Source organism: Notothenia coriiceps, unplaced genomic scaffold (genome assembly GCF_000735185.1).
Source record: "Notothenia coriiceps isolate Sejong01 unplaced genomic scaffold, NC01 NC01_scaffold00003102, whole genome shotgun sequence".
Taxonomy (NCBI): domain Eukaryota; kingdom Metazoa; phylum Chordata; class Actinopteri; order Perciformes; family Nototheniidae; genus Notothenia; species Notothenia coriiceps.
This window is the reverse complement of record NW_011335803.1, coordinates 39,618-64,630: the sequence shown is the minus strand read 5'-3', so window position 1 is coordinate 64,630 and position 25,013 is coordinate 39,618. Positions and strand designations below refer to the sequence as shown.

Sequence of the window (25,013 nt, the reverse complement as noted above, 5' to 3'; positions counted from 1 at the left end):
ACGGCCCTCGAGGTAATTTATAAACACACGCAAAAAAGAAAAAAATTGAAGAAATATAGACCGCAAAAAAATAGAAAAAAAGCGAGTGCCTGTTTCTCCTGGCCAAGATTAGGGTCCTTGAACATAACACGAGCCTGACGTATCATCAGAACGCCGCTCCGGCAATTCAGAAATTGCAGTACCCATAAGGAGCCGTACACATGTCGCAGTTTTTGCGTGTCTGTGTCTTTAGTTGAAAGCCCAGTGGGCGATCTGTTCATCTGTCATACTGATCATACAGTCAATAACTTTGTTGTTATTAGCATCTGGTTAGCTAGCTATGCTAACGAATATAAGAAGCTTTTTCTCCAACCAGTGAGGTAAAGGCACATCTTTATCATCATCTTTATTTATTATCTTTATTTATTTTATCTTTATTTATCTGTTGTTATTTTTGTTTTACTTGCTTGTAAGCGCTTTGAGCACCAGGAAAAGCGCTTTATAAATGTAATTTATATTATTATTATTATTATTGATATGGTCATTATAGTATAGAATAAAGTAAACAGGTATAAAATACTATATGACAGTAAAACAAAGTTGTTATTAATAAAGAAGAATACAGTTTGAAAGGGGAGTGATTTGTAAAATATCCATAAAGAAAATAAAATCTGCTTACAGTTCTGTTTCATATCGATGTTGAGAGATGTATCCATAGATCTCTTCATGTTGCTCTCAAAGTGCACCAGATTGATGCTTTTAACTTCAACATTTAAAAACAAATCTCCCCGGGGGAGCATGCCCCCGGCCCCCCCTAGAGGGTGTGAGGTCCCCCCCCCACTTAAATCGTGTCCACATGGATATGAAACTAAATACATTTGCACACATCTTGTGTCCATATCTTTCTGTTGTGGTGGTCATGCCACACCGTGCACGTGCATGCATGCGCGAGTCATGGTGAGATATCTGGATTAAGAGGTTGCTTTTTCTTTGCACAGCATGAAAGAAAGGCCCAATGAATGGGCTGTTTTTTTTTTTTTTTTTAAGCAGAGGACAATAATTTGTAGGCCTACGGCCCTCGGAGGATGTTGAAAAATTGAAATGGCCCTTGAGAGGAAAAAGGTTCCCCACCCCTGGTTTAGAGGATAGCGGATTTCATTCATAGTAAAGGAAACATGTTTGTTCACCACCATGTCCACATTCTGAGTTTGAAACCCAGCAGATGTTGCATCACCACATTCACATTATTATCACCCACAGTGAGTGCTTTGCTCTGGGCAGCAGCTCACACAATTTACTTATGAAAAGTCTGTTTTCTCAGCAGTCCTGATTGTTACCATGGCGACCAACGCAGTGAGAGGCGGAGTGAAGAGCGTCCCCCCCTTCCCCCCCGGCCCTTTCGTCAAGAGCAGCAAACCCTGCTGGGACAAGAGGCCGAGCTACATTCTTACATTCTTATATTCTTCTTCTTCTTCTTCTTCTTCTTCATAGCCACAGAAGTGATGATGCATTAGCTTCACTAATCAAAGCCTTTTTTCTCCCATTTTAAACTCTGTAGGATCAATTATATAAAAAAAACAAAAAACGTTGAGTTATATTTCGACATATTACGGAGGACATCTTTACATATGCTATGCTAGCTTAGTTTAGGATAAAGACCGAGATCCTAACCTTTGGTCTGACCTCGGGTATTTCTACTAGCATCTCTAAATCTTACCAATTAAAGGCCTTTACACAATGGGGCCATGTTTTGTGTGGGTGTTTTATTCAGATGTCAGAGTATTTATCAAACTGTTGTTTTTTTAACTGAATCCTTCTTCACCTAACACGAATGTGGTGCGGACTTCATTTTCTATTGGAATGAGCTCGATTTTTCTTATAAAATCTGTAAAGACAAATTGTAGCTCAAAACTACTACCCTGCTGTTTCACACTGCTGTTATACTGTATACACACAGGAAGCTCTTTTTGTCAAAATACAATTTAGTTTTATTGAATTTCTATGGCTCAAAGAACACAGAGGCGATCACACAGATAACCCGTAAGACAGGCAACATTAAATGCTGGATAAACGGTTGTTGAACACCAATCAGTGAGCTCATACCTGATCTTAATTGGGATTTCATATTTCTCTAAAAGGATGCAAGCAAATCTACTGTGGTATGAAGTTTAAATACATACAATAACAACATATACAGTACAGAAATGCCACAGGTTTTCCAATAATTTCATCTTGAAAAAGTAGTGTGACTGATTGTCAATTTCTTCTTAAATAATAACTCCTAAATATAGATATAACATAAATATTATCAAACACAATAGCAATCAACGGTAAGACTGTGTTTTAAGTGTTTAAATAACTTTAACATAATTAAGATCCCATCACGTTTTCTTTTGAGGTCAGCTTATTTTACAAGGAAACACAAAAGTACAGCCAGAAAGAAGAAAGAGGACCCACCTGTTTTTAAGTAAAATAACACTTAAGCCATCGTTTGAAAAATGATCTCAGATCTCATCTGCTATTGCTTTTTAAGATGGGGTCATGCTCAATTTTAGAACCATAACTCCCTGTATTTCAAAGAGAAAAGGTAAAGGGTCAAGAAGGTGATGGTAGTGCCAAAGGAATAGGAGATGTTGCAGTAGGAACATAACATTTGCATAGTTCAGCAGCATCATCTTTTTCCTATGTTCCTAATGACTCCCTTTATAATCTACCTGTGCAGCCATGAAACCCTTCCCCCCCCCCGCTTATCACTCCCGTGGCTCGTTATTACAAGGAGCGAGACGAGAGGTCTATTTTTACAAACGAGGGNAAAGCCCAAGTTTCATGTGTGGGCCATATTTCATTATGCTTTTTGAATTAGCTGAGGGCCGATTCAAAATGGCCAGCGGGCCGCATTTGGCCCCCGGGCCGTAGTTTGGACACCCCTATTCTAAATGATACCGATATACTTCTAACTGTTTTCCTTTAACTTACTTTGTAAATATGTTTCTTGCTAAAGAATAAAGGGACAAGAAGCTTCTCACAAGGTTGTCAATTCTCTCTGTGTTTGTCTTTGTCTCAGATGGGGGCGAGTTGTGGAGAGGTGGATGTAGCGTGTCTGTGCGAGGTCGGTCCCTGTACACTTTATCCAGAAGCACACACACCTACGCCGGTGAGTGCTCAGGCTCACCACTTAAGAGTCTGTGGCCGTCGACTGTTTCTCCATCTTTAATAGTGCTTTAAATACATGCCTCTTACCTGCTGCTGACCTCTATCTCGCACTGCCTTTGTGTTCTTTACTGTATGTTTAAAAGGCACTGGTATATGTCTTTGAATCAATCATATATTCTTCACTTAGTGTTTTCAGGACACACGCCTGTGTGAACACTGTGGAAAGAACAGAGTCATGATAACCAGGTTCTCCGAGGGATACGGAACGGAGGTAATGTGTGTTTCTTTTGACATGCGTGTGCGTGTAACTATTTATTTCAGACATTTTCCGACCTTTATGTGTCTGAATATATTTATGTTGCGTTTTCATTTAGCAGGCAGCTGTGGTTTCAAGGTTGCATCATGTACTGTAAGGCATACCTGTCCCAAAAAAACAACAACTCAGGAGACAAAATATTTTACATATTTTACATACATAATACAATCTATTCTTGAACTAGATTGGTATGACACTTGTGTTTCCACTGTTTCATTTAAAGTAACAGTTTAACATTTTTTGTTTGTGTAATATGAAGCTACAGCTATAGGGACTGAAATGGGCTTAGCCATGAAAGACTACATAACCCTCTAGTTGAAACAGCATAATCAAAAGAGAGATACAGTGTTAATTGAGCATTAGAGTTCTTGGTAGGTATTTTTATTACATTTTTTACTTTATAATTTTTAGGCTATTGTTACCCCTTCTGTGCAGTCTTTATGCTAAGCTAAGCTAACTGTCCTGCAGCCAAAATGATAAGGTGATAAGAAAAAGTGTTTGCTTAAAATAGTGCTCTAAGATACTTCGACACATCAACAATTGTAGCGTTGGGCTGTCACGATATCAGATTTTCACTACACGATTATCATGACTCAGTCTTTGTATTTTCGAATCAAAATAAAATCCGTAGGAAGTGCCAGATTCGGTGTCTCTAAACTCATTAGTCATGCGTTGAGGAGTCAGCGGATTCATGCACAATAAAAATGGTGATTATAAAAAAGTGACGCATGAGTACACGCACTCACACAAATGCCATCATCAAGTGTTGTTATTTTTGGTTTACAGAAAGTGGCGGTCAGTGATGATTCACTTTTACTCATCTGGGTTTCGTCGAAAGAAAAAAACCTGTAGATTTGGTGGTTGAGTTTATCCATAATTAGTGCTTGTGATACTTTACCCAACGTCATTAAATTAGCATATCATAAGTTTAACATGAATGCCTTTTTTTAAACTGTCATTTTTGTCACAGACTTGATCTAGTTGCTAAATGTGTCATTCCTGTGCAGGAGGAGTGTGTGTTGTCAGACCCTCAGGGGGAGAGTGATGCAGATGCTGATATAGAGGACACAGATTGCAGGTTTGATATGCACACACACTTTCATATCTACACACGGTACATCTTTGCTTGTAGTTCTCTGACCTTGTGCCTTTAACCTGATTGGTTCAGACTGCAGGAGCCAGGTTCTCTGCAGCGAATCAGCTCGCGCAGACGAAAGCGTCCACAGGTAGCGCGGCAAGACACCACGGAGAGCGAGGACGACGGGGGGCGGAGCCACCAAACACACCGCTGGAACCTCAGGCTCAGCCCTGACAGAGCAGACAGCAGGACCATACTGGAGGTAGAAAACGCAGCAATGTGAATTCTAATTAGTCGTGTTTCTGTACATCTGTTCACCAAATTACACAACACAACAAAGAGGTTTGAGGAAAGAGATATTGTCACAGCTGTAGATCCAGCTTTTAAACAGGGTTGCAGTGACAGTATCCCATAGACCAAGGGTGTCAAACTCAAGGCCCGGGGGCCAAATTTGGCCCGCGACCTAATTTTATGTGGCCCGCAAGAGCTTGCAAAGAATATAATATTCAGTATAATACAATTGGTTTAATTGTTGAATATTTACTTTCAATTATTTGCCATAGACTTCTGCTTTCAGACGTAGTTATTTAGGAAGATATTACCAGAACTGATAATAATCCAATGCAGGGCCTACAATGTAATATAATACATTATTTAATATATATTATATATTTACATATGTATATTTATATATAATTAAAATTACAACCGGCCCTTTGAGTGCAACCATAATGCTGATGTGGCCCAGGATGAAATTGAGTTTGACACCCCTGCCATAGACTTTCCCTATTTGGATCAATTAAAGGAGACATACAGTGCTCAAATGTATGGTCATAATATTTTTTGGGGTTTCAACAAGAACATATTTGCATGGTTAAATGTTGAAAAAACACATTATTTTTCTCATACTGTCCATCTGAATATACCTGTATTTACCCTCTATCTGAAACACTCAGTTTTAGCGCCTGTTTCTTTAAGACCCCCCAAAAACCCAGTCTGCTCTGATTGGTCAGCGTTTTTTAAGTCTTCCAAACTGTCTCAAATCAAATTATAGAGTCCTACAATACGTGATATATATGTATGTGATGATAACTTACTTTACTTCTAAACATGTAATGTACACCAATGGCTGCTTGGTACCTTTTTTGTAATTTGTGTGACTTATTTCCTCTTTTTTAGCGGATTAGATTAGAATAAGTCAAACAGAAGTGGCAGGAGTTTATCTGGATGGATGGAAGTTAGCACTGAATGAGCACTTTAACAGAAAATGGGAAATAAGTTGTTTCAGCTTCTTTACCATATCACCACTGCTGAGGAATCACTGAAATAGTGCTGAAAACAATTGGGCTCTTTTGATTATCACAACAATATATTTGTGTCAGTAGCTCTTTGAAATGTGCATTGTGTTTTAAGCTTTTTCCCCTACAATAACAACTCTCACATCTTTGTCTTCCAGGAGAGCATATCACAGGTCAGGCCACTGGTCATCTGCCGGCCGAACGTTGAGAGGCAACAGACTCCGGGCGAACTTCCCCGAGGCTCCAAATGTCTGATGTCTCTATGGCCAGCTTCCTTCTCTCTCCCTCTCACCCTCCTCCTCCTGCTGCCTCTCTCCCTCTCTCTCGTCATTGTGATCATGTCTTTCCTTCTGCCGTGGGCTCGCGCTTGACCTCACCTTTCTGTTTCAAGAGAATGATTACATTACAGAAAAACCAACTCAGAAAAGGCAGTGAATGGCACAAAATGGGCACACAAACATGGTGCTTTAGAAATGAAATCAACTTTTGGGTGTAGTTGGCCTTTTGGCTACATTATATCCAGAAAAGCACAGGGTAAAATACTTTCATTCTGAGCCACTTTAGGTACATTTACAGCAGAATCTCTTTCTGACGCAAACGATAAACTCTGCTTTCTTTTGCCACATGAAAATCTCACCTTCCGTGTCACTTTCTCACCCCCTCGTTTGTAAAAATAGACCTCTCGTCTCGCTCCTTGTAATAACGAGCCACGGGAGTGATAAGCGGGGGGGGGGAANTTGCTGTCTCCATGTAACTTCTAAATCAGGGGTGTCCAAACTTTTTTCACCACCTCTAAGTGGCCCAGCCGTTCGTACATTTGTCTGTATGTGGCCCTCTGTGAAAAAAGTTTGGACACCCCTGATTTAGAAGTTACATGGAGACAGCAAAAGTATTTTTATAAATGCTTCCGTGTTGGTGATGTGATTCCTGGCTTTTTAACCTTCTCCACCTACTCGCCTTTTAAACTGCTCAAAAGTGGAGGAGTTGACAGGCACTGGCATTTGAGTTATGAAAACTGATTAATTCATATGATTCAGTCAAAGGACATCAGAGATATAATTAAATGCAAAGTGTTGGCCGTTTATTGGATGTTAAAGTTGGATTCACTGTATTGTATTTTTTAAAGGGACACTGCCAAAAGCTGTCAATCTGGATTGTTAGTGAGTTTGGTGTTGATATCAGCTGTAGAGGTGCTGCTTTCTCTCAGATTGAAGTAAATATAATTATATTGCACTTGGCTTAAAAGTGCAAAAAAATCTATATTTTAAAAAGCTACAAGACTACAAGAAACTTGTGACAACAGGAGACGTAAACATTAATGTCCTTCTGCACCGTGATACGGTTGGCAGGTTTACTTTGGTGGAAATAAAATAGTTCCTACTTCGAACAGCTCACAAAAAACTCAGTTGATTATCTTGAGTAAACAGGTCATGATTCCTTGAAAGAGACATTGCTGTTGAATTTGCAAACATATTATTTTTGCCGCATTATCACCTTAAAGGTGGGGTAGGTAAGTTTGAGAGACCGGCTCGAGATACACTTTTTGTTATATTCCATGGAATGCTCTTAACATCCCGATAGCAATGAATATCTGAAGTGCTTTGACAAAAAATCCATAAAAAATGTTCATCTGTGGAAGCCGTAGTACTGTAAAAAGCACGACCAATCATCTGAGCCGGCCCGGCTAAAGTAACTGGATGGCCTACCTGCCTGTCAGCCTTCCATCTGTGCACAAACTTATCTCATGCACTCATTGGTCATGTGCTCGTTCGTGTGTGTTGGAGGAGGGGCTCTGTAAGGAAGTGGCAGATTTTCTCCGGTTGTGTATTTTCAAATTCTAGCGCACTCGAGCTGGTTTCTCCAAAATTACCTACCCCACCTTTAAGCTGAGTGCCATCTAGTTCTGTTATATTGGAGAGAAGGCATATATCTCACACATAACAAACTAGATTGATTGATATCCCTACAGCTTGATGGAAAAGGTTGTTTTGATTTTAGGGTGAACCGTCCCTTTAAAGGTAAAATATAACTCTCAATATCACGGATCAAAATTTGAATCTGATTTTATTTACAGTACCTTCAACAGATTCCTAATGTAAATGAACTTGACAGGTAAAAATAAATGACCTCACCACACAGTCATTGTCAGACGTCTCTCCCGAGGAAAAGAGACCACGGGAGTCAGATTCCCTCCGCAGCATGACCTCTGACCCAGCTCACACACTCACATAGACCTGCTGCGGCACAACAAGAACAGAGTCAGTTATAGTCCTCTCTAACATGTTAGCATAACATTTTGACTAATGACTGGATATTATTTGTAAAATCATGTCATGAAGATCCAATCAGAATTATGTTATTCCAATTAATTATACAAAGCCAGTTCTAGTTTATTCCCATTGACTTTCTATGTAGGCACTAAGAAGCACATCAATCCTCAGTTATGGCTTTATTATTGATTGATAAATTAAAACAAATTGATTGATAATATAGGATATATATTCCTACAATTCCTATATCATAATGGTGGACTTATTTGTCCTTAAAGTGAAGCAAAAATATTATTTTCTTTTTTTTTCATTTTGGTGTTACAGTAGTCTACAGATGATGCTTTACGCAAACAACCTCACTGTAATCTGTCTGCACTCACATTACGTAATAGTCTACGACAGTCAATGTAAGAGCCTGACAACTTTTCAGATAAAGATGCGAGGGGGGAAAATATAGGCTACTGTCAATATCAAGAGGTCATGTTTTAATTTTCAAATGATATTTTAAAAAACACAACATTATGATTTTACGCACAGGCATGGTGAAAACAATCTTAATTTTCTAAGCGACAACAAAAAATAACAGAGTATCCCGTTTTACCTCCAACGCATCCCGTCCAGGAACATGGAATAATAAATGCATTAATAAATAAAAAAAGTGAATGGACTTCTGTGTTTAGAGGATGAGCAGCAGCACGCGGCGATGCCTCTCATCATTTCGCGTAAAAGAAGCCATGACTTCGCGCAGATGGTGAATGTTTGACATTGTAGAAAATCCTCTGTGTGATGAAAGCCAAGCGCGCACACGGGGACACCGAATGTTCCCAAAGCAACGCGGGAGCGCGGATAGCGGCAGGAGGGACTTCCGGTCGAGACTTTCGAAATAAAAGACGATATTTTAAAAAAGTTTGTAGGAGGATATACTGAATGCATGCAGTCCTATATTCAGGCAGTGACTGTGTATTCTTTAATTTGACCAAAAGTGGTAAACATTACTATTATGTATTTTCTACTGAGAACATGTTGTTTTACATGTTTGAGGTTTATTCGTATTCTATTCAATTTTTAAGAAATGTTGAAATTCGTGTACATTTACTGCTGCTGTGACAAAACAATTTCCCAATTTGGGATAAATCAAATATGTATGTCTATCTATATCTACATAATCCTAATTTATATCCTTTATATCCCAAATAATCCCACATAACATATGCATGCATGGCTTTAGGTGATGTTTCTGGCAATAAAAAAACTATAACTAAAACACGTTTCAAGTTTTTTTAGACAGTATACAAACAGAACATAATTGATCCAAAATGTAGAACAGGGGAACTCTAATACATATTTATTTACTGCAGGCAAACAGTATCAATTATAAATCATACCATCATAATTGGATTATTCTGCTATGGGACACGACTAAACTGTTTATATATTAATAGTAACCTTTAGATGAGTATCATGTAAGTTAATACTACGTTTTACAACAACTTAAATTCCAGACTTGCATAACCGAGTATCTGAAATGCTCGACTTGTTTGTCTTCTTTTGTCAGCGTTCTCGCCCCAGGTCCATGATCTGAAAGTGGTTTTGTGAACCCACCAATCATCAGGTCCAAAGGAGGCGGCCCACGTACATCCCTTCCCCGCTCAAAACCACCACTGCATTCTTACGGTGAATGTGTACACTGGTATGTCATTGTCTTTCAAGAACATTAGAAGCTAAGTTGCTGAGAGTAAAATAGTTCACATTTGAAGGTGGGAATTGTGTGGTTACAATTGAATTCAAGATCTCGTTCATAGCACAGTCATCGTTTGCAATGAATTGAAGAACATGTTGGCTGAAATGTACTTTTTGAATTCCTTTTTTGAAGCATGCTTGGAAGTACTGTTGATACATTTTCATTTAATCGTTTATTTGAACCGGGACAGTGCACATTGATGAACACTTTAAAACAAAATAATGCTTTCAAGTTTAAATTAGCCGGATTTGAGCTTTTAGCTAATTTCCATCCGTAGTCCCGTCACATACAACATTTATGAACATGCCAGTTATAAACAAGGCAAAAGTAAATACATGATATGCAGAAAGAGCATGAGCAGCATACAAGCATTAACCACATGGCAGCACAATGTAGCAGCTACGACACATAAAGTGCAAGAGGAGACACCCCTGTATTAAGGTGCATTTAGCTGTTTGTTTCTTAACCATTCTTTTAGTTGACTTTTGAACTACTGAGAGTGGGACAATCCCATATCTCAGTTAGGAGGCCAATCCACAATGAGCTGCCCTTAATTGTCCAAAAGTGGTCCGTCTGCGGTGGACTTCACATTCTCCTCTGGTTTCTGACCTGGTGCAGCGTCCAGTGTGTTTTTTGTGGATGAATTCCCCTAAAGGGGGGGGGGGAGTCCATGTAAACATTTATAAAAAAAGCACATTTTAAAAGACTTAAAATTGTCAAAACTCAAGAAATTGTGTTTTTCTAGGATGGTACAGTGGTGGAATGAATGTGGCTTTCTGTCAAACACCTTGATAGCTCTCTATACAGCTGTTCTATTTGTTTCAGGTTTGTAGCACAAGCACGACCAGTTTGTAAAACAGTATTCAATGTACATATAAATGAATGTAAATAGGAGCTTGGCTTGCCAAATAGAGCTCACTTTGGCCTGAATGTCCCATGAGCCTTCTGCTGCTGCACTGAACAAGATTACGTGTAATTAGGGGCGACCTAATGTCCGAGGGAGGGATCCTCATTATGGCTGCATGTGGACCATGCAAATGACCCCTGTGAGCATAACTGAACACTGCATGTGATTCAGCAGACACACTGACGTTTTCACAATGTTTTCCCTTACATTTTTTCGCCCAGTTATGCTTGGATACATTGCAATCGCTGCTCTACATGCTAATGCTTTACTAAAGAAAATGTCCTCAACGTTGCATAATGACCAATTTAGTATGCATGTGTACTTTTTTCCGTCAAGGCAGCTGTGATGAATGCATTACTGCATGCTGATGTGTCATCCTCAAAGGGTTCATGTAATAAAAAAATGGGATGCAGGGGAGAATTTGGGCAATCGTGCTCTTTTATGCGTTCCCAGGGGAGAAGGGGGAGGCAGGAGAGGAGGGAAGGAACAGATCTTCAGAGGCAGATAGAGACGTTTGTGTATACACAAGTAGCAATACAAACAGGAGATGCAGGCTCGATAAGGAAATTAAGGGAAAGGGTGCAACTCAAATAAACCAAGAGTGATGCTCCAACGGACAAATGTACTTCTCTCTCTCTCTTTTTGCTTTCCAAAATTCACTCCCTGTCATAGAACCAGAATCAGAAAGAGATTAAGGTGAAAGAACATGATTTAGATATTGCAGAAGTGCTACAGAAAGGCGTTCTTTGGATTTTCTCATCAGATTTGCATGCCGAACTAAACACAAACCATCAACTCACATGAATTCTTTCCCATGGACCGAGGTCACAATGGATTTTTGGATCAAAGCGGCAGATTTGGCTCGCCCCTAAAGGACAATCACTGCAGCCGAGGCAATTGCAGGGTACGGTGCAGCGAGAACACCCAAAGGTGGTTGGAAGATTGTGATTTGGTCGTGTGAGTTATGCGCTTCTGTGGTCAACAAGTGAAACTGAGCATCCACAGACATTCAGATGCAGATACACAACGTCTGAGGGGAGTACTGTTCGCACAGTGAGAGGAAGAGCTGCTGTGTGGAACATAACGACGACGAAGAAAATTAATCTGACCCAAAAAGGCCTTGTTTTTATCCAAAATGAGGAAGGAGACTACTTTTTTCTCGAGCACAAAACAGGACTTATACCCTGGTTTGTTGGGGTAATGCTTGAACATATCAACAGAACTTTTCTTGTAGTCACAGACAGCGTTGAAAGACCAATGAAGGAATCAGACCAAACCAAGGATAACCCCCTGACGTTGGATTTCGACCAATCCTGGGGTTCATTCGGAAAACCGGCTGCACGTCTTTGCCTCAACACCTTAGATTTCTCAGACCTCTGGGACGAGGAAGACAGTACCGAAGACGAGGGTTCCAATTCCACCAATGAATTATCGACGGGTTGCCTCCAAGCCCCTCCAGCACCCCCTCCTCTTCCTCCCCCTCCTCCACCTTTGACCTTGCCCTCCCATAAAGGTGCATCCACCAAATCTCATACCTTGAAGCTCCACTGGAGGGAACTGCCGAGTTTAGCTCCACTTCCCAGGATGACGCGCTTTGGGACTCAGACTATTTGGGCCGGGCTTGAGCCGGTGCATTTGGATACAAACAGGCTGGAGTACCTGTTTGAATCTAAGGGCAGCAGCACCACTTTTAATGTGGCTTTTGGGAGGCAGGTAAGATCCTTTGGACGGGATAATGTCTCGGGATTGGGCTAACAAACATGCTTTCTACATTTTGCAGTATTTGTTTCCGGAATAAACTAAAAGCAACCACAGTTTTACCCCGTTTACTAAGGTTCTGCCTAAATTATCAGTCTTAAGATTGAAGATTGAAGGTTGAAGTGGCAAAACTGATATGGTTATGATCACAAAGACCACCATTTTGTTTGGCAGCACCTATGGCCGCTATTGGTTCATTGTCAGAGTTAAAAAGATAATTTCCCCAGGAATGTTGTTTGTAATACTCTTAAAGCCTATATACAGTCTACAGTAATGCTGAAAATGCAAGGGCTTTATAATCAGTAGGCCATGGGTAAATCCCCAATGAGTTGAGCTCATTTTGAAATAGATAGTGACTCAGTAGACATGTATTTAAATGAAATTCTTACTAATACTTTAGGTATTAAAGCATGGGGTGCAAAATTTAACCCTAAAATAAACTTTTAACATGATGTATGTATAGTACATCTTTACATCTGTCTCGTGTCTTTTTGTAAACCCTAACACAGAAGCAGCCATCAGTTTCAGTGTTGGGGATGAAGAGGAGTAACATCATAACCATCGCTCTGAGCAGCCTCCCCCCTTCCCGCCTCCTCCCCCCTGCCATCTACAGCATGGACAGCAGTGTGCTGGACAGAGACGACCTTCAGGTATACAATACAGCAGAGGTCATGTCCTGCAGAATTCGAGCTTCAGCATTTAGTTTAACCTTTAAAGTTGGATAGGCTATTTGTTGCCCTCACCATACATTTATAACGGCTAAATGAAACCTGAGCTGGGTCCTGAATAGTCCTGCAGTATGGTTTAATCTCTTTCCACATTCCCTTCTGATACAGCGGCTTAAAGAGCTAATTCCAACAGAAGAGGAGCTGAGTCTGATCAAGGAGGCCAAGGCCCTGAACCCCCACTCGCCTCTGGCCCCCGCCGAGCTCTGCCTGCTCACTTTGGGGGAAATACCACATCTGAACTCCAGGCTTCAGCTGTGGGCCTTTGCGCTGGACTACGACTCGTTAGAAAGGGTAAATGAGCATGGGACAGAAATTTGTTTTGACACTTCAAATGTACAAAACAAAAGCTTTTTGTTAAAAGAAATTTCGTTTTTCAACCCCATCATGAAAACACTCTTGCATTTATGTTTGAAAATGTATCAAGATCTAGGTAGTTAGTATGATGTACTCTCTTTAAACTAATTATGGATCTGAACACTTTTTTTGTTACCGAACAATCCTGTTTTGTTCAGTTGACAAATCACATTGGAGTTGGCTTTGGTTGAGTTAAGCTTAAAAGACATTTTGGAGAAAAAATCGGCAGAAGGCATTGGCCGAAATGCTATCTCGCTACCCAGTGGCCATTGTTTGATAACAATTTAGCTTATAATTAACTAGCAAACTGACCACGTGTGATATAATTTGGTTGTATAGTTGCCCAATCTATGCCAATTCTATGCTTAATTGTCGTCAAACAATAGCCAATGGGTATTAAGGCAAACTGTATTCTTGTATCTCAAGTTGATTATTGGACTATCAAAAATGACTGGCACACAGTAAAGCACGCCTTGGCACAGATAGTGATGACTAAGCTGGAACCCGTTGAAATATTGGCTTTTGCCACCCTGATGCTTACCTGTGTCACTGCGATGATAGACGATTGGTTCAGAGATTGGCATGCTACAATGGAGCCACCTACACTTGATACATCATCGACAATACCATCATGACGATGTTAATCCCAATAGGCATCCAGTAAAACAAAACACACCACCTACTCTGTCTGAATCATCACATTGTGCTTATCGTGACAGGAAGTTGCTGAGCCTCTTTTCCATCTGAAGTTGGCCATGGAGCAGCTTGCAGCCAGCCAGACCTTCAGATGTATTCTAGCAACCGTGTTAGCGATTGGTAACTTTCTCAATGGATGTAAGGTGGGTGGCTCCAATTTTTGTTATTCGTCTTTAATCCACTTGTAATTGTAAAATTCTCACAACTTATTGTTATATCCTAAGGCCCGTGGTTTTGAGCTGAGTTACCTGGGGAAGCTTTCCCAGGTGAGGGACACGTACACTCGCCAACCTCTTCTGCTTCACGTCTGTGTGTTACTGTTGCAACTTTACCCACAATCCTCTGACCTCTACTCGGACATCACCGCTGTTACTAAAGCTGGCAAGGTGCGTATTTGGGCCTATATGTGTGTGTGTTTACCTCCTGTGTGCAGAGGTGGGAGAAGTGCCAGTGTAGGAATACTCTGTTCCAAGTAAAAGACCAGCAATCAAATGCTCAAGTACAAAAGTATTAGCATCAAAATATAATTAAAGTACCAAAAGTAAAAGTAGTCATTGTGCAGATTGGTCCATTTCAGAATTATATATATATATGATATGTTTTGATTATAATTATTGATGCATTAAAGTGTTATCAAAGCTGGTAAAGGTGCAGCTAGTTTGAATGACTTTGCATACTGCAGGGTAGTTTGTGAATTTGCTCCAGGTGGAAAGTCTGATTTAAGTGTTGATTATATTTCACATCATTTATCAAAATCTGTAAAGTAACTAAAGGTATTACATAAATGTAGTTGAGTAAAAGTACACTATTTACCTCTGACTTGAAGTGGGGTAGAAGTACAAAGTAGCATCAAATGGAAATAATCAAGTGCAAGTATCTCAAACGTTCCCCTTTCTTCTTCTCTGCAGTTCGACTACTCCCTAGTGCAGTCCAACCTCTCCCAGCTGGAGGCCCTGTGCAAAGCATCATGGGAACAGCTAAAGATTTTAGACAAGGCAGAGAAGAAGACAAAAGATAGAAATGAGAAGAAGAGAGGAGGAGGAAGTGATGCTTTGGCCTCAGAGGGCTCGCTTCGTCACCGGCTGCCAAAGATTTTTAAAGAGTGCGAGGAAAGGCTGAAGGTCCTGAAGGCCGTCCATCGGCGGGTCATCAACAGGTGTGTTGCGAGTACATTTTTTAAAACATTTTTGCTGCTAAGAGCATTTTGGAATCTAAATATATTATAAGAGTTTGAGCTGGTTTGCTCCCATTTCAGAAAAGAAAGCATCTACGATACACATTTGGGATTTTAGTTTACGACAATTTGTCTCTTTGAATTTGTAGATTTCACCTTAATTAACCAAGAGTACATTTTTTAGACATAGGCCATAGTCTGTCATTTGTTTTACTTCCTGCTGTTGTTCAGTAATACCTTCTGTGTTCCTCAGGTTCCACTCTTTCCTCTTATTCCTGGGCTACTCCCGAGCTATGGTGAGAGACACGAAGGCGGAGGACTTCTGTAAAACCATCAGCAACTTTTCCTTGGAGTACAGGAGTACAAAACAGGCCGTCCTCATGCAGCGAGAGAGGGAATGCCAGAAAAGTGGATCAGAGAGCCCAGGCCCTAACACGCCTGTAGGCCGGAGGAAACGCCAACAAACTCCAGCAGAGGTTTTTATTTCACATGCTTTAAAAGTGAAGCACTTTTCTAACTGGTTTTGTCAAACAGTGGCGAAATAAGTATTCAGATGCTTTACTTAGTTACGTTGGTATTATTGTCCAAATACTGCATTCCAATTCTTACTAAAGTGAAAGTACAAAAGTATTATCAGCTAAATGTACTTAAAGTATAAAAAAGTAATCATTGTGCTTTATTTGTGAATATACTTATGTGACATTTCTAGATAATATTGCTGCATCAAGTAGCAAACAAAGTTCTGATTGACTTTTGTAAACTATATTTTTTTATCTTTTGTGAGTTAAAGAGTTAGTCCTCCATTTTAATTTTTAGAGATGCATTTTGTTAAAAATAAAGCTGTTGTGATAAATGTAGTTGGGTTAAATTACATAATTTCCCTTGTAAGTGTAGTGGAGTAGAAGTATAAAGTAGCATCAAATGTAACTTAAGTACAGTACTTGAGTAAAAGTACTTTACACAACTGTTGTTAACCCGGTGTATGTTGATCCAACAGGAAAATGAAGAGCAGTGTAAGCTGGAGGAAGTTCTGAAAACACCTGATTTCAACCTGAGACTGGATTCCAGTTTGCCTCGAAACCGCAGGAAGGTCACTGACATCACAGGTACTTCAAATACTCTTGTTTCTTACCATCTTTATCTATGAAATGTATCATGCTGAACCCACTTTTGTTTACTCCTCAGGTCCATTCTCACGGAAAATGAAGTGGTGACCCTGCTGATACACTTTAGAGATGTTCAGTCGCTATGTTGGAACCAAGTTGTTTGTAATTATTGTTATTATTTATGACATTGTTGTTAAAAGTGACTTTTTTTGCCACGCAGTTTTGTCTAGCAGTCTGGTTCATAGAATTTCACATTCAATACAGTATCCATTTTAAAGAAATTATGCAAAATCTGTTTTGAAATGTGTATGCATAGTACTTATTCATTCTGTGTCTTTGTATGCACCATTTATACCGAAGCAAATTCCTCGTATGTGTTAACCTACTTGATAATAAAACCAATTCTGATTCTGATTAAAAAACACAAGGGCTCTCACGTAAGCATTTTGACAAAAATAAAGCCTCGAAAAACAAAATCTGCTCAATGTATAACTGTCCAGCATATCAGGATTGTACATAATGTCACATTATATTTAAATGTGTACCTGTCTGAATACTGCATCTTTGTCTCTGTTAAATAAATAAAAACATAGATAATAACTTTTTAAACCTAAAAAAAAACCAAGGGGAGTCTTGCGCTCGATATAATATTATTATTAATAATAATAATAATAATAATAAATCTGGTCGGACGGTGAAACCTTTTGAACAAATTCAGCATAACAATATAACATTAATTCAAGGGACACGAGGAGCTAACAGCTAAAAATAAAAATGATGTCTTTGGGTAAAATAAAGGAAGCTACAGCAAAAGGAATAACTACAATAAAAGATATGAACCTATAAAATAAAAAATCACATGTGGTCATCTACAGAATGCAGTTAATAGTGGACTGTCTTTGAGCTCATGTATTGCCATTCAAATCAATCGAGTTCATGAAGTGTTCTTTAGTGGGCCGGACTGGCAAGCGCATCAGCCAATCCCTGAAGAGTATACTCACACAGGGTGGGGTGACTATCCAATCAAAGACGAGGACGCAGTAGTGGGCGGTGCCCTTCCTCTGTTCTCTGTGTGAGTCGACGCCATTTCGTGTCCACTGGTTTCAAGGTGATACTATCAGCCTGCAGAGCCGTAAACGGATCTTTACCTACCCAAGTAAAAACAGCGTTGAATTTTACTAATTTTTAGTATTAAACTCCTGGTGAGTATTTTTAACCGAGAGCATTTTTTCCCCTATTTTTTTTAAACAATTTTCTCGACTCTGAACCTCTTTGGGACTTTTTTGTTTTCATTTTTAATGCATTTTTTCCAGGGCTGGTGTTCCTGAGACTGTGTTGGCTTTTAGTGGCGTACATTTTGTGTTGTGCATATTGAGCTGCGCAGAGACTAGTTTTATTAGCTTCCCACCACTAAAAGATTTTTGCTTTGGTTTTTATCGAACATTTCGAGGCCTCGTTTTTTTTGCAGTGCTGCTGTGTGGCGTCGTTGTGTATCTTGAGTGTGGTCATAATCTCGAGGATGGGAAATTGTTGCAGTCTTTTCTGGACAGTTGGCAAAACGGGTCGCCCTTTTTCTTGGAAATATGTTTTTAAAAGGTTTTTTAATCTCGTCTTGGGTTTTGCCTCCACCATTAACTTGATATGCATTCGTTGACAGTGACTCGTGCCTTTCTTTGTGATTTCGGCAGTGTATTTTCTGCAGAGAAACCTCTCAGGAGTGATGTTATTTTTCAGGCAAGCAGTTTTTTTCCCTCAATGCCGAGTTGGGGCGTTTTTTTAAAAGGAACATTAACACCGTGGTTCATTTGGTGTGGCAGAATTTGTGCATTTGGTAATTTTTTTATTTTAGTGTATTTGCAGAAGCATTTCTTAGCAGTTTTTTTTGCTCAGGCCCTGGATGTAGTTAGGGGCCTGCATTGAGCTGAAATTAGGCCTCTAAATTGCTCTTTTTCCCCCCCACTTAATATGATCAGATTTTTGCAACAAAGGCTTACTATTGGATTATAATTGCAGTTTATGATGCCTCCTAAACTTGAAGATCCCTATTTTACACCCCTGTAGTACCTCAACCCCCTACTGCACCCCAGCCCAACTGTGTCCTTTTTAAGTGTCCTTGAGTGTGAGTCCTTCCAGTCTCCAGGGGCGCTGTTCTGTAGTTTAACCCTTCCTGGGGCCCCTATAATTAGGGCATAAGGCAGCCTTGAATTATCTTAACTGATGTCACCAGTTTCTGATATTTTCCCAATTGTTAGGTTGATATTAATTAATTAAGTAGCCTAGATTATAAAGGTAATTCCTAGAGATGCTTTCCATCAACTAAGCTTGCAAAGAATGCTCAAACGTTGTTACATGTTTTAAGTAAAATAGGAATTGTAATTTAAACACCAGAATACCATTGTTAATAATGATAAACGTCAGATTATTATTTATGGAATACTTACCACTAAAGTTCAGTCTTTTAATGGTTTGACTGCAAATCTCTTGACTGATAGCTTTTCCAGAAATATCTTTATAACATGCAATTTTTTTGAAAAGAATCTGCAGTAATCTTTGAAAGATCTTTCAGATACATTTTTATATTGAGGATACAGGTGTGAATTGTAGGTTCATAATTAGAAGAATTTTGTTTTATTTTCTATGTGCTGTAGGCATTGACATTTGGCACATCTTTTTTTATTTATTTGTATAATTTCCATACTTTTCCCGCCAGTTTCCCCTCCCTGCTTGTGGAAATAATACTTCAAGGTACTTTTTTGAATGGCCTCTTTTCTAATATTACGTTTTTGTTTCTCCCTGTTTAGTTTTTGAAGCCTCTTTTTTGAACAGCGGCAAATCGTAAGTTGGTCTCAACTTTTTTTTTTTGGTTTTATTTTTTCACCACAACTTTTGCATCACTTTTTTAAAATTCCACTTTTGTTTTCACCGCTTTGTGATTCAGACCATTTCTCCCCCTTTTGGATTTTCCTAGAGCAAGTAGCATGTAGTGTTTTTTTTTTTTTTGTGCTGTGAAAGTATAAAATCAGCTGCTTTTGACTCTAGTTGCTTTATAGATAAGCTTCCACATGTCCCCAGTTTATGATAACCTAATGCATAACCGTGTTGATGATAAGAGACCAGATTTTGAGCTAATATTGAATAACACTTCCTCCTGAATCCAGCCCTGGCTCTGACAAAGGCTAAATAATCCTGCCTTTGCTATGTAATGTAATCTCTTTTTTTGCATGTCATTTGATGGATTCAAATCTGGTCTATTACCCACACAGAAAAAAAGATACCTGCTCTTGATAATAACAATGATGTCATCATTATCACCCTCGATAGTAAGTTTGTACCTGTAAAAATAAGCATGTCTTCTGAATACAATGAATCACTAACAAATAACAGTAATAACTAATACAGATTGTGTTAAGGTGCAATAACGTCAACGGTTAAGATTGTATAATTTTTCTTGCACACAGAATACACACAGCTCCATGCACCTCTGTACAATCTGCTTTCTCTCTTATTGTCTTGTCTGTCTTCAAACATGAGCGCTGCAGTTGCAGTGTTTCACAGTCCAAGCACAAACACTCGCTCACATCACTGATCAAAATGAAACTAAAGACACAACATTATATATCTCAGGAGGTTTCACACAATGACGCCCAGATGAGGCAAAGGATAGGAAAAGTTATTGCTGCTATAACTGTAAATATGCCATGTATGAACTCTTAATATGAGAGGCAAACAGTTAGCATTCAGCCTGTTCAACCCTGCAGCAAACGCCACTTCTATGAAGCTTATATTGTTCTGTTAAGTATAAGTTTGGGATATAACTGATGGACTCCCTGCTTGTTTTACACATACAGGAAATTATTGATAATAAGAATAGTGATCTGTTGTGACTCATTTACAGGTAGTCAACAAAAGAAATATTTCAAATCATAAAATGTTGCAAGTAGAGCTGAAACAAAAAACTAATAAACTGGTTAGCAGTATAATTCATCCGTAAAGCAAATTTTCCTGCAAAATAGTTGGTGAACTCTGCTTTCAGCCTCAAATATGGATGAATCTTGCCTTATTGATCTGTTGTATATCATATTAAATTGATAATTTTGGGTTGAAGACTCACAAAACAAGACATTTTCAGACATGAAATGGAAAAAATGACAATTAAGAATGGACATTTTCACTTTTAGAAAAAATCCTGCAGTTGCATGGAGTAATGGAGTAAAGTTTCCAAAAAAGTGAACTGCACCATCAGGAAAAGTGGATTATCATCAATATATATATATAATATCAAACAAAAACCATGATATGTTATATTATATTTACAAAAGTATACATATATTAAACATGTAAGATGATCTTGTTATTTGTCCACCTAGTGTGTGTTTATGAATAAATCAAAAATTCTCCAACGAATGCGTTCACACAGGCTAACTGGCTTTATTCGGCATCAGTCATGAAAATCATTTGCATGTATATAAACCCTGGATATTCCCTTTGAACCCCAACATGCCACAAAGATTTAGAAACACTAAGCAGCCTGTGATAGCCCTCCCCCTCCTCGTCCTAAACACACCCGGTGTTGTAGCGACTGTCAGCTTGCCAAGCGATAGAAACACCCTGGCCGGATCATGTAGAGGAGAGCAGAGCATTAAGCCTTGGCCAGAGAGCCGGCTGCTCACCATGTAATCCCTGCTAGCTGCTAGCGGCCAGAGAGGGAGCGCTGCTGGGGTTCAGTTGAGCTCAGCTGGCAGCAGAGTGGGGATTTGGCAGGTGAGACATGGCTGAAGTGGGTGATAATTACATGAAATGTGTGCGGTTGATGGGGAATTAGCAAAAAACAAGATGGACACCAAAATAGGGCAAAGCCAGTGTTTACTCGTGTTACATTACATTGATTGACATGTACATTTCATTTAGCTGATGCTTTTTATCCAAAGTGACTTACAAAAAGTGCATTTAACCTTGAAGAAACTGACTCAAAAAGCAAAACATTTCTACAAGTACGTTTCGATATGTCAAACCAAGTGCTCTAATGCATTGGCTTCAAATGTATACAAATGTTCTAATGCTTGATGATAATACCACAAAGCTTTGCAATTTCCTAAAAGTGAAGAATGTCCTTTCTACCATACAAGGCTTTGACACAATAGCAAACACCTTACAGTAAGAAATTGGGCGGTAACATCTTTGAAATTAGTGTTACATATTTTATTTTAAACATTTTAGTAGCCTAAAACTCCAATATATTCAATTCAATATGATACCAAACAGAGAAAAGCAGGAAATCTCCATGTATTCTGAAATGTTTGCATCAGAAATCACAAATTATGATAGATTATCATAATGCTAGGCTACGGAGTGTTTCATTTTTCATCTCATAGACAGTAGTTTCAATAAAACAAACATTGAATGTAGTTATCTTTCAGTCAATGTAGTAATGTATTTGTCAGTATGATTCCCCTCCGACCCTGCAATGTTACATAACTTTTGAGGGTTTGCAACAGCAGTAACACTTTTAGAAAGTCATAGTATGTTTCCCCATGTGCTTCCCTGCTGTCTAAATCAAAGCATAGTTAGTTTAGATGTCTGTACATATATCATGCAGTTACCAGGATATTTGTATTTATCATGTATGGTGATATTATGTATAATCAGATTTTTCTGTGATCCCTATAATCACAGCCCGTAAAAAGCCCAATAACCTGGATAGCTGTAGTGTGTGACATTATGAGCTTCATTAAAGTGGTGTTTACTGTAGAGTGTTACCTCACGTAGATAAACAGAACAAGGAAGTTATCAGTTTTCACAAATACAGCAAAATACAGCTTTCTCACTGCAATACTTTGTTTCGTCATAACAAATGTAACCCACAGGTTTATAGCCACCTGCTTTAAAAAAAAAAAAGAAAAAAGTTCACTACCACCTCCTGAGCAGCCCTCTTCCAGTTAAAAGCTTTGAGAAAACTCTAAGAAAACGCAACTTTTTGGAGGTGTAGTAGATGTAACCCCACAGTCACTGTTTCTCAAAGTTCCTCGACAACCCTCTTCTCTCCAACAGAGTCACACAGGAAGGCAGACCTCCAGCAGCCCGTGTACAGACATGATGGAGTGAGTGCTGGTTGCCTCATGACCCCATCACACTGTTCTCTGTTCTGCTGTCTCACATCTACCTCTAGATGCTCCCTTTGCACAGATTTAGTGTGTGTAAATGATATGTTAAAAGCATCCCCGTTGACATGTTCAGTAGGAGGTACAACGTTGAATTTGCCATGTGTTTATGAATGATTGCATTACTTTTTTGTTACCATAAGTTTAAATTGATACATGTAGTAATGTCAGTAAATGAGCATACAGTATAACGTCATTAGGATGAAATTATCAATCAATGACAGAAATTAAATATTTATATTATTTAATTACATACATGCTAAAAGGCCTTCCTAAAAAAATCTAGCTTCTTAAATGTTACAAAATGCTTTTATTCTCGAACACACCTCTAGATTTTATAGACTTTGTTTTTTTTACTATATGTTGTACAAAAACCACCAGCAATATGAAGATGTCTCTGGAAAATATTGATTTAAAAAATGTTTATATTTTAATAATATTGAAATGACAATCTACTTCTGCAGACTTTCATTCACTTAAACATGCAATACGTAAGAAACTGTGATTAAAGGCCCATTGTTAAAGAGCTTCACAAGGTCAAAAATCTCATTGACCTTATTGCAGAGATAATCTACAATGTATAACGCAAAATCTCACGGCTCCTTGTTCTCTCCTTTTTTCTTTTCTTTTTTCGCCTACCTTTGTCCCCCCCCCACCCCAAGCCCGATGGCCAGTAGCAATGTGACAAACAAGACTGACCCTCGCTCCCTGAACTCTCGCGTCTTCATCGGCAACCTCAACACGCTGCTGGTCACCAAGGCCGACGTGGAGGCCATCTTCTCCAAGTACGGCAAGGTGGTGGGCTGCTCCATCCACAAGGGCTACGCCTTCGTCCAGTACGCCAATGAGAGGAACGCACGCAACGCCGTGGTCAGCGAGGACGGCCGCATGATCGTGGGACAGGTCCTAGGTGAGCTGGAGGGGTTGATGGGTGACAAAGAACTGCAGCGATGGAGATAGAAAGTCAGTGGGCCCAGTAATGAGCCTTGAAATCAGTCCTGGACTTTCTTTCTGAGAACAAATGACAAAAATAATCGTAATTTGTTTTAAATGATAAAAGAATAGTTTCAATATCCAAAATATTTATCCTGAAATATGTAAATACTGGGGATTTGAGCCTGTAATCCTTTTACGTATATTTGCTATACCTGCTCATTTCAATACATAATAAGTAAAACCAAGAAAACCAGCTGTTTTTGGTCTAAACAGCTGAGGCCTTTCAAAATAAAGTAAAAAACCATCAGGTGAACAACCAGTATCATCTTACTTTGGCAACTCCTTACTTCTCTTTTTCCCACCTCAGACATCAACCTGGCCGGTGAGCCCAAACCCCACAGATCGAAGACAGTGAAGCGCTCTGCAGGAGACATGTACAGGTGTGTTTCCACGTTATTCAACAACATGTTACAGAAACTCTGCAGTCCTCCAGACTTCCTTATCGGAAAGTATTGTTTCATGTCAACAATGAATACTGTAGTTAATCATTCTTCTCTGACTCTGCCCTCTCCACAGTTCCTCTGGAGATTTGGACTATGACTTTCAAAGAGATTACTACGATAGGTAAGCTGCTATAATGTAAAATATATTTTTGAGTCATTTATTTTTCTTATTCGGTTTCAACCTAAGCCCTTAGTAGGTTTCTATCTCACCTGCACCTGTTTATTATTACTCTCTGTGTGGTCCTTTTGTTTTATTTTTAAACATGCAAATACAATATATAACACAATTAAGATAACATGCACAATGGAACAGAAATATTGGGACATTTTTTAAATTGAAGCAGATCCACTTTTGCATTTTTTTGCAACTTTTTAATTATTTCTCCTCTGTGTTTCAGGATGTACTCCTACCAGTCCCGGGTGCCTCCTCCTCCCCCTCCCCCCCTGTCCCGGGCCATCATCCCCTCAAAGCGTCCGAGGGTCAGTGTGAGCGGCGGAGGCAGCCGGCGAACCAAAACCAGCTTCTCCTCCTCCTCCAAGACCACCCAGAGGACCTCCCGCTCCGGTATGTACCAGCATTATCTCTAAGGCTCAAATATGTCTCACACACATCAATGTTGTAATGGCTTTTTTTGTACTGCCTCTCCTCCAGCGGTGAAGGTAGATGATCTGCAGACCATCAAGAGAGAGTTGACACAGATCAAACACAAGGTGGACTACCTGCTGGAGAGCCTAGAGCGCATGGAGAAAGACCAGAGCAAGAAGTCAGGTGGGCCTCGGAGATTTAATGGCAAGTTTGACAAGCTTTTAATACAGAAAATTATACATAAACACTGACACAGATGCTTCAGTTCACTT

General features: G+C 39.3%; 3 protein-coding genes across 4 annotated transcripts; all 3 read left to right on the top strand.

Moving 5' to 3' along the window:
- The first annotated feature begins 3,035 nt into the window (after positions 1 to 3,035).
- On the top strand, positions 3,036 to 6,554 carry LOC104941075 (uncharacterized). Of its 2 annotated transcripts, none has more exons than XM_010766116.1 (5): positions 3,036 to 3,133; positions 3,329 to 3,403; positions 4,456 to 4,526; positions 4,617 to 4,788; positions 5,983 to 6,554. In XM_010766116.1, exons 1-5 carry the CDS (start codon positions 3,044 to 3,046, stop codon positions 6,193 to 6,195), a joined length of 621 nt encoding a protein of 206 aa, XP_010764418.1. In that variant the 5' UTR covers positions 3,036 to 3,043; the 3' UTR covers positions 6,196 to 6,554. The 2 variants fall into 2 exon arrangements, with proteins under 2 accessions (XP_010764418.1, XP_010764417.1); XM_010766115.1 differs by having other exon boundaries at positions 3,320 to 3,403.
- Positions 6,555 to 11,999: 5,445 nt separating this feature from the next.
- Positions 12,000 to 17,034, top strand: LOC104941083 (FH1/FH2 domain-containing protein 1). Its single transcript, XM_010766125.1, has 9 exons — positions 12,000 to 12,455; positions 13,010 to 13,150; positions 13,337 to 13,519; positions 14,302 to 14,421; positions 14,503 to 14,664; positions 15,187 to 15,434; positions 15,706 to 15,928; positions 16,450 to 16,558; positions 16,638 to 17,034. The coding sequence occupies exons 1-9, from the start codon at positions 12,000 to 12,002 to the stop codon at positions 16,664 to 16,666; spliced, it is 1,671 nt and encodes a 556-aa protein (XP_010764427.1). The 3' UTR covers positions 16,667 to 17,034.
- A 607-nt stretch (positions 17,035 to 17,641) lies between these two features.
- LOC104941082 (heterogeneous nuclear ribonucleoproteins C1/C2-like) lies at positions 17,642 to 24,992 on the top strand. Its single transcript, XM_010766124.1, has 9 exons — positions 17,642 to 17,760; positions 19,360 to 19,393; positions 19,822 to 19,878; positions 22,607 to 22,656; positions 23,379 to 23,626; positions 24,020 to 24,092; positions 24,229 to 24,276; positions 24,554 to 24,720; positions 24,808 to 24,992. The coding sequence occupies exons 3-9, from the start codon at positions 19,852 to 19,854 to the stop codon at positions 24,990 to 24,992; spliced, it is 798 nt and encodes a 265-aa protein (XP_010764426.1). The 5' UTR covers positions 17,642 to 17,760; positions 19,360 to 19,393; positions 19,822 to 19,851.
- Positions 24,993 to 25,013: the final 21 nt, after the last annotated feature.